Source organism: Micromonas pusilla (genome assembly GCF_000151265.4).
Source record: "Micromonas pusilla CCMP1545 genomic scaffold MICPUCscaffold_2, whole genome shotgun sequence".
Lineage (NCBI taxonomy): Eukaryota > Viridiplantae > Chlorophyta > Mamiellophyceae > Mamiellales > Mamiellaceae > Micromonas > Micromonas pusilla.
In genome coordinates this window covers 287,254-295,951 of record NW_003315883.1, presented here as the reverse complement: position 1 = coordinate 295,951, position 8,698 = coordinate 287,254, and the positions used below count along the sequence as shown (strand labels likewise).

The window sequence follows — 8,698 nt, the reverse complement described above, 5'->3', positions numbered from 1 at the left end:
AACGAACCGCCGCCGCCGTCGAACCCGCCCTCGCGCGTGCTGTCCCTGAACGACATGCTCGACGTCGAGGACCTGAGAGACGACGTCGAGTACGGGGAAATCACGGAGGACATGCGCGAGGAGTGCGGAAAACACGGCGTCGTGCTCGAGGTGCGCATCCCGCGACCGGCCGCGGCGGGCGGCGACGAGATCGTCCCCGGTCTGGGGAAGGTTTTCGTCCAGTACGAGGAGGTCGCCGGCGCGGAAGCCGCGAGGAAGGCGCTGCACGGGCGCAAGTTTGGCGGGCAAATCGTCGTCGCCGACTTTGTCGACGAGGCCGCGTTCGCGGAGGGGCGGTACTCGTGACTCGCGACGCGACGCGACGCGACGCGACGCGCGGGGGACGGGCGGCGACTGGAACGCGCGCCCAGCCCACCCTCTCTCGCGTATTAGTACAGGATGGACGCGCGCGGAGACCTACGGTATGGTATAAAAAAGTTACAGCGCGCGCGAGCTACGCGGCTAGATGCAAATCACCGCGTTCGTCTTTTTGCTCTTGTCGCGCTTGGGTCTCTTCGCGCTCTTTTCGCGCTTGAGTTTCCTCGGCGCGTCGTCGCTTCCTTCGCCCGCGCCGCCGCCGCCGCCGCCGCCGCGCGCTCTGACCGCGTCGGCGTACGCCGTGTCCTTCCCCCGCGCGCGCTCGACGCACGCCGCCAACTCCGCGGCGGCGGCGGCTCGGTTCGCGTTCGCGCGCCCGCCGCCGCCGCCGCCGCCGCCGCCGCCGCGCTCGAGAATCGACGCCGCGAGGTGCCGGACGACGGCGGCGTTGACGACGCCGCCGCGGCGGTACGCGTCCGTCCACGACCTGCGCGTCGACCACCGCTCGAGGTAGGGCAGCAGCGATGGTCCGCCGAGGGACGCGAGCGACGGGGGGGAAGAAGACGAAGTGTCGGACGAAGTGTCGGACGAAACGTCGATCGACGCGAGCCCGGAGAGCAAGACGTTGTGCGCGACGAGAAGCGCGGGCGCGAGCGTCGCGTCCGCGGCGTTCGGCGTCTCGCCGCCTAAAAACGGCGACGACGCGGCCGTTACGGACGACATCGCGGCTTCGATCTCGCGAACCGCGTCCGACGCGGCGGCGGCGAGCGAACGCCTCGCGTCCTCGATCGACGTCGACGCGCCGCCGCCGGAGCCGTTCTATACGAGCGAACGTCGGGGTGGAGTTGAAAGGCGTCAGTTGGCGTTGAAAGGCGCCGAGGGTGGGGATTGAAAGCGAGGGACCCTGGGCGGAGAGATACGCCGGGTGGAAAAGTCCTTAAGGAACGGCGTTCACCACGCGAACGCGGTCGTATGGGGACCAGTGTATAGAACGCACCCGAGACTCGAACGCGACGCCGGCGGCGGCGAGGCACCACTCGAACCTCCCGTCGTCCGCGTCGTCGCCGTCGCCGTCGCCGCCGCCGAGCGCCAACGTCCGCCCGCACACGAGCGCGGACGTGAGCTTCTCCCCGAGCCGCGTCGCGTCCGCGGTGGTCATCTTCGAAGCGGCGCCGCGCGCGCCGTCGCCGCGACCGTCGCCGTTCGCGCGTCGTATCATCTCGGACACGCGCGGGTAGGTCTTCGCCGCCGCCGCGAGGAGCGCGTCGTGTCCGGCGACCCAAGACGCGTCTTCTTTGAGAGCTTCCTCTCCTCCGAGCCCTCCGAACCCGCCTCTGACCGCGGGCGTCGTCCCTTCTCTGACCGCGTCTTTGAACCACGCCGGTTTCGCGTCGCGGTCGATCATCACCGTCTCGAACGGCACCCCGGCTTCGCCGAGGACGAGGCACAGTCTCGCGCACGCGCCGCAGTAGGGCGTCAGCGGGCCCTCGGGCGCGGCGCCGTCGAGGAGCGCGGCGTGTGTCGTGTCGGACACGACATGTGTCGTGTCGGACGAAGTGTCGGACACGCCCTGGCCGTCGGAGGCGCGCGCGGACATGACCGCGATGAGTTTCGCGCCCGACGACGACGGAGGCGGCGGCGGCGAAGACGCGAGGCACTCCTCGCGGGAGAGAAACGTCGGCGTCGGCGTCGGCGTCGGCGCCGCCGCCGCCGCCGTCGCCGTCGCCGTCTCCGTCATCGCGTCCGCCTGCGCGTCCTCGGCGAACGTCACCGCGACGTTCCCCGCCGAGCTCGCCGCCGCCGCCGCCGCCGCCGCCGCCGTCGTGACTGGTTCCCGTACGACCGCGTTCGCGTGGTGAACGCCGTTCCTCAAGGACTTCGTCGTCGCCGCCGCCGCCGCCGCCGCCGCCGCGTCCCGTCCTCTTCTCTCCCCCCCGTCCTCCCCTCCCCCCGCGTCGTCGTCCGCGACGACCGCCGCCATCGCGCTGTCGTCGCTCCGCTTCCCGTCCGAGCTCGAAGGGCTCGGCTTCTCCGCGGGGACCGCGTTCGCGTGGTGACTGGTTCCCATACGACCGCGTTCGCGTGGTGAACGCCGTTCCTTAAGGACTTCGTCGCCGCCGACGTCGTTCCCCTCGTCCTCCTCCTTCTCCTCATCGTCCGCGCGGTGATCGCATCCGGGCACGTACTCGTCGAACGCCGCCCACTCTATCGCCGCCGCGCCGCCCTTCCCCGCGGCGATGACGTCCTTCAGTCGCCCGGGGCCCACAACCTTATCCGGCGTGTACGTCGAGTGGCTGCACACCTCCGCGTTGTACACCGGGTCTACGGCGGTGAAGACGTAGTGTAACAGCCACGCCTGGCATTTATCCTCGTCGGAGTCCGAGTCGGTGTCGGACGCGTCCGACGCGTCGTCGTCGTCCGCCGCGGTCGCCGCGCCGGAGGGACACTTCGTCGTCTTGCTGTCGCCGAGGACTTTGAACAGCGCGCTTCCCGGGACGACGTCGCACGCGATCGTGTGCACGCCGCTCATCGTCGCCGGCGGCGTGACGTCCACCCGTAGCTTACGCATGTACGCCTGAGGGTCGAGGGCGCGCGCGAGGCGAGACGTCGGGGCGGCGTCGAAAGGCGTGAGACGGACGAACGGAGTCGAAAGGCGTCGCGGGCGGGGATCGACGAAACCGACCGCGGGGTGGCGGGCGGAGAGAAACGACCGCCGCCCCCCCCGGGAGAGAAACTGAAGAAGTCCTTAAGGATCGGCGTTCACCGCGCCGACAACGGGGTGCGGTCGTCGTACGGGGACCAGTGTGAAATAAGTAAGGACGACGCGCCTCCCCCTCCGTGGTGACGTGCCGTCGCAGCAACGTCACGCGAATCACGCAGTTGTAGAGCGTGTGGCAGCGTAGGTTCCCGACGCGCACGCAGAGCACGGGGACGCCGTCTCGACGCGTCATCACCGCGCGCGTGCTCCACACGAGATCCTTCTGCGGCGACTGAAACTTCGCGAGCACCGCGGAGAACACGAAGAGGTTCAGGACGACGCCGAGCATGATGGAGAGATACGCCACCGCGTATCTTGGCGACCGGGCGATGGGTGAACGTCGGGGTGGAGTTGAAAGGCGTCAGTGGCGGAGTTGAAAGGCGTCGAGGCGCGTGCGTCGGGATTGAAACCAGCGAGGGACCCTGGGCGGAGAGAAACGACCAAACGCCGGGAAGTAAAGTCCTTAAGGATCGGCGTTCACAACGCCGACGCGGTCGTACGGGGACCGGTGTGAATGAATCAGAACGCGTACCCCGCGTCGGTGGTGGGCATCACCGTGCCGAACGACATCTGCAGCACGTGCGAGCTCGCGAAGCGAAACGCGAGCGCCGCGCGCGTCACCTCCGCGCCCGAGGGGTTCGCGTCGCTGTCCGCGTTGTCGTTGTGCAGCGGCACGCCGATCGAAGCTGCGAACGCGAGGAGGATCGCGAGCGCGTAGGCTGAGGGCCGTTCCATACAAAGCGATGTCGGGGTGGAGTTGAAAGGCGTCAAAAGCGGAGTTCAAAGGCATCGAGGGCGGGGATTGAAAGCGTGGGGTGGGCGGAAAGATGCGCCGGGCGAAGTCCTTAAGGATCGGCGTTCACCACGGCGACGCGGTCGTAGTATGGGGACCAGTGTATAGAACGCACCTGAGAAGGCGAGCGCGAACGTGAACGCCCACGACGACTCGAGGACGAGGAAGTAGATATATCCGCTGCTGAGGACGACGGTGCGCGAGTTGGACGCGACGCGCGCGTCGCGCTGCTTCGTCGCCGTGCGATGCTTCAGGCGCTTCGCCGTGCGCGAGCTGCTCTCGCGTCGCGCGCGGCGGACGACGGAGGCGAAGGAAGATCCGTCGCGGTCGCGGTCGGTCGGTCGGTCGCGTTCGTTCGCGGACACGACGAGCGCGCCGGCGCGACGCCACGCGTTGGCGCGCCACGAGCGCGCGCGCGCGGGAGGCGCCGCCGGAGCGTCCGCCGCGGACGCGCCGCCCGCGGGGCCGACGGCGCCGCGCTTCCACGGCGCCATCGCGCGAGGAGTTGTGTCGCGTCGCGGATGAATTCCCAAATCCAACGCAATTGCTACTGTACGCAGGCCGGAGGTGACATTAGCGGCAAAAACCTTTTGATCGGCTCTTGCGATGAAAAATACCCTTTCAGCATTTTTGATCGGAAAACCATCCCGATGGGAAACACGTGGGGGGGCAAACGAGAATTCTCGTTTTCTATTTGCCGCTAATGTCACACCTCCGGCCTGCGTAGTGATGAGTTGCATTTTTGCACGCCCGACGATGATTACACTACACGTACTGTACACGTACACGTACAGTACAGTAATAGGTGATTATCATAGCCGCGTCATCGCGTGCAGAATGACGTACTGTAATAAAAATAAACATGTATAATACAACATCACTCCTGCACCAGACGCGCTCGCTCACGCCGCGACCGCCTTCGTCGTCGCCGGCGTCTTCTTCTCGTAGCTGTAGTCCTCGTCCAAACGCCGCAGGCGCTCGAGCGCGTCGAACACTTTTTTCCCGCCTACAAAGCGAAGTCGGGGTGGAGTTCAAAGGCGTCAGTTGATGAAGTTGAAAGGCGTCGAGGGCGGGGATTGAAAGGGTGGTGTGGGCGGAGAGACACGCCGGGAGAGAAACTCCTCAAGGAACGGCGTTCACCACGCCGACGCGGTCGTATGGGAACCAGTGTGAGATAGAACGCGCCGTCGAGCGCGTCCGCCGCCATCATCATCATCGTCGTCATGGCCATCAGGTGATGCGCGCCGTACTGGCTCGTGGTGAAGAAAGCCTTCTTCCACGATGCGCGTTTCCTCCATCGGTCGACGTACGCCGCCACGGACGGCGCGCCGACGTCCGCGAGGTCGCAGCCGCCGCGCTCCGCCGCCGCCGGGTTGCCGCTCGCGCCGGCTTTGAGAACTACGGCGCCGATCCGAAGCGATCGACGTCGGGGTGGAGTTCATAGGCGTCAGAAGCGGAGTTGAAAGGCGTCGAGGTCGGGCGTTGAAAACGAGGGACCCTGGGCGGAGAGAAACAAACGCCGGGAGAGAAACTCCTTAAGGATCGGCGTTCACCACGCGGACGGGGTCGTATGGGGACCAGTCAGCGCGAGGAAGGAGAACTACCGCGCGCGCACCGTTTTTGGCGAAGTTGGCCATCGTGACGAACATGACGTCCGCCAAACCGGGGGCGTCGCCGCATATGTACGGCGCGTCGCCCAGCGATGCGATCATCTTCTCGCACTCGAGCCAGAGCTTCGTCGTCATGTCGACGCACTTCTGTCGTAACGCCTCCCCGGGGTCGGTTCAAAGTCGTGCGAGGCGACGTCGAAGCTCGTCATTCCCCACAGATTCTTCGCGAGCCCTCTCCCGCCCGCCTCTTTGGGCCGTTCCATACAAAAACAGTCCATCGGTCAGTTGAAAGGGGGCGCGATCAAATGTTGAAAGCGGGCGATGGGTGAAAAACTTTTGTATAGAACGCACCTTTGGTGAGCGCGATGAACGACACGATCTCCCCGAAACCGATCGAGGACATCATCTTCGTGATCGAGTCCACGGTGACCGCCGGGTCCGTCGGCTGCCGCGCGTCGAGCCACTCGCGGACCTCCGGAGACTGCTCTCTTAAGCGACGCAAGATCTCCTTAATTCGCGTCGAGGGTCGAGGGTCAACGCGAAGCGATCGACGTCGGGGCGGAGTTCAAAGGCGTCAGTCGAAGGAGTCGAAAGGCGTCGAGGGCGTGGATTATTGGAAGCGTGGGACCGACCCTGGGCGGAGAGAAACAAACAAAACGCCGGGAGATAAAGTCCGTCCTCGAGGATCGGCGCGCCCCGCGCGAACGCGGTCGCGCGGGGACCGGCGTGAGACAGAACGCGGTCGCGCGGGTACCGGTCGGCGCGAGACGGGACGCGCCTTCGAATCCCCCGCCCAGCTGTTCGGATCGCCCTCGCCGCCGCCCGGGGCGAATCCGCCGGGGGTGCCCAGCATCGACGGCGTCTCCGCGGCCTCGTACGCGTCCGTGAACCACTTCGGCTTGTCCTGGCCGTCGATCAGGAACGGCACGAACTCGACGCCGGACTCGACGAGGACGAGCGAGAGCCTGGCGCCAAGAAAAAGTTGAAGGAAGACGCGTCGGTCATCACGCAGTTGAAAGGGACCCACGCGATCAAACGAACGTTGAACCTACAGTACGCGTACGGGGTGGGTGAAAAACGAGTCGAACGGCACGGCGGTGTAATAACGCGCCTGGCGCAGTAGGGACAGAACGGCATCAACGGTCCCAAAGGGGCGTCGCCGTCTAACACGTCCCCGGAACCGTAGCTCGCGCGCGAGGACAGGACCGCCTTGTACGGCACCCCGGGCTTCGGCGGCCCCGGCGGAGCGGGCTGCGCGCCGTACAGGTAGCCGTCCACGTATTGCTCCGCGTCCGCGGGCCAGTCCACGCGCGGCGCGGCGTCGGAGGAATCGGAATCGGAATCGGAATCGGAATCGGAATCGGAATCGGCGTCGGATTTGGATTCAGGGCCGTTCTATACAAGCGAACGTCGGGGTGGAGTTGAAAGGCGTCAGTTGGCGTTGAAAGGCGTCGAGGGCGGGTACTGAAAGCGAGGGGTGGGCGGAGAGATGCGCCGGCGAAAGTCCTTAAGGATCGGCGTTCACCACGCCAACGGGGTCGTATGGGGACCAGTGTAAGATAGAACGCACCTCAGATCCTCCGGGCGCGGCGTCGGCGCCCTCGGCGGCGCCCTCGGCCGCGGGCGCGTCTGCGGCGGCGGCGGCGTCTACCGCGGGCGCGGGCGCGTCGGCGGCGGCGGCGTCTTCCGCGGGCGCCGGCGCCGCGGTCGTCGCGTCGGGCGCGGGATCGCTCGCGACGGGCGCGGCGGCATTTTCGTCGCTCGCGACGGGCGGAGGCGCGACCGCCTCGGGTTCGGCCTTCGCGGCGGGCGGCGGGGGCGCTTTTGCTTTCTCGGGGTTCTTCTTCGGCGGATCCGCCGGGGCGGCGGCGCCGTCTTTCGGCGCGGACGCGCCGCAACCCATCGCGCGCGCGAGTGGGGTCGCGCGAAAGGACGCACTCGGGCTACAGTACACGTACAGTACATGTGGTGTGTTTGTCGGATATTGCGATGAAAACTACAGCCCTGATAGGAAAATCCCCGATCGATTTGATCGGTCGACAGCTCGAAATCATTTTGTGCGCGCGCGCGAGAACGTCGGCCTCTTCGCCCGCCGACCGAACGCGCCGCGCGCGCCGCGACCGCGACGACGACGACGACGACGACGACGATCCCGCTCTCGCCCAAGAAGCCAAAAAAGATGACCCGTCCTCCTGTATACTTCAGTGTATAGCAGGCGATCGCCTTAACCACTCGGCCACAGATGCATTGTGCAATTTCACCGCATCCGATGGGATTCGAACCCACGCACGCATTGCGTAATCACTTTCAGCTGTTCTCGCTCACGTGTGAGCATTTAGTCTGTGTGTGTCGTGAACCTTCGTTCACGCAACTCGATGGCGGGTCAATACTGACCGTGAAATCGGGAATCTAGCTATAGATACCTGTTCACGGCGTCGCCGGACGCGCGCACTTTTTAACAACAACAGCTGAGAACGAGACGCGGCGTTCGGAGCCAGAGCCGAGGCGCGCGGAGGGAGCGATGCCGAAGTCCGCGGCCGCGAAGGCGTCGCAGAAGAGGCGCGCCGCTCGCCGACGGGCGGAGGCCCGCGGGGATCGCGGCGGCGGGGGCGGCGGGGGAGAGGAAGGCGGAGGAGGAGGAGGAGGAGGAGGAGGAGGAGGAGGAGGAGGCGTGCAGCGGGGGGCGATCTCGTCGACGGTCGGCGCCGCGCGCGACCCCGACGCGGCGACGCGCGACGGCGACGGCGACGGCGACGGCGACGGCGACGGCGCGACGGCGGCGCGCGACGACGACGTCCTCGCCGCGTCCTTCGCGAGGGTGACCGTCGGCGACGCGGCGGCGGCGACGGAAGACGCCGACGACGCCGACGCGACGCGAGAGGAGGACGGGGCCGCGCGCGCGGCGGATCCTCCTCGTCCTCCTTCTCCGGATTTCGTCCCCTATCCGGATTTCGCTCCCTCTCCTCCGCNCCCCCCGCCGACGCCGCCGACGCCGCCGCCGTTCGTTCCCCCCGAGGCGACGCTCCTCGACACCCCGCTCGAGTGCGCGAAGGCGCTCGGCGCGCTCATCGACGCGGCCGCCCCGGTCGCGGTCGACTTCGAGGGGATCAGTCTGTCGCGCACGGGGAAACTCTGGCGCGTTCTCATCACGCCGGTCCCCGTACGACCGCGTCGGCGCGG

The 8,698-nt window shown here is 67.0% G+C and overlaps 4 protein-coding genes across 4 annotated transcripts in view; 1 reads left to right on the top strand and 3 right to left on the bottom strand.

Annotated features, from left to right (window-relative positions):
* The window catches only part of MICPUCDRAFT_70844 (RNA binding protein), a gene marked incomplete at its 5' end in the record, with an annotated part of 3,244 nt that extends 2,739 nt beyond the window's left edge, over positions 1-505 (top strand). Inside the window, one exon of the mRNA XM_003056228.1 lies at positions 7-505. Within this exon, the coding sequence (XP_003056274.1) occupies positions 7-345 (339 nt within the window). The 3' untranslated portion in view covers positions 346-505. The remainder of the gene's footprint in view (positions 1-6) is intronic.
* On the bottom strand, positions 464-2,902 carry MICPUCDRAFT_46493 (uncharacterized protein). Its single transcript, XM_003055838.1, has 2 exons — positions 1,355-2,902; positions 464-1,176 (listed from the first exon to the last, which is right to left on the bottom strand). Exons 1-2 carry the CDS (start codon positions 2,885-2,887, stop codon positions 502-504), a joined length of 2,208 nt encoding a protein of 735 aa, XP_003055884.1. The 5' UTR covers positions 2,888-2,902; the 3' UTR covers positions 464-501.
* Positions 2,903-3,895: 993 nt separating this feature from the next.
* MICPUCDRAFT_55103 (uncharacterized protein) lies at positions 3,896-4,402 on the bottom strand (the record flags this gene model as incomplete). Its single annotated transcript, XM_003055837.1, has 1 exon — positions 3,896-4,402. One exon carries the CDS (start codon positions 4,400-4,402, stop codon positions 3,896-3,898), a length of 507 nt encoding a protein of 168 aa, XP_003055883.1.
* A 1,726-nt stretch (positions 4,403-6,128) lies between these two features.
* Positions 6,129-7,421, bottom strand: MICPUCDRAFT_64080 (uncharacterized protein; the record flags this gene model as incomplete). The annotated part of the gene is made up of 3 exons (XM_003055836.1): positions 6,129-6,483; positions 6,630-6,913; positions 7,089-7,421. 3 exons carry the CDS (start codon positions 7,419-7,421, stop codon positions 6,129-6,131), a joined length of 972 nt encoding a protein of 323 aa, XP_003055882.1.
* Positions 7,422-8,698: the final 1,277 nt, after the last annotated feature.

What these genes read in the sequence shown, in the direction of transcription:
- MICPUCDRAFT_46493 (XM_003055838.1), bottom strand. Translation starts at nt 2,887, where the DNA reads ATGAGCGGCGTGCACACGATCGCGTGCGACGTCGTCCCGGGAAGCGCG. An exon ending in GCGTCGCGTTCGAGTCTCGG is followed by an intron (nt 1,177 to 1,354) that starts GTGCGTTCTATA and finishes TCGCTCGTATAG; the next exon opens with AACGGCTCCGGCGGCGGCGC.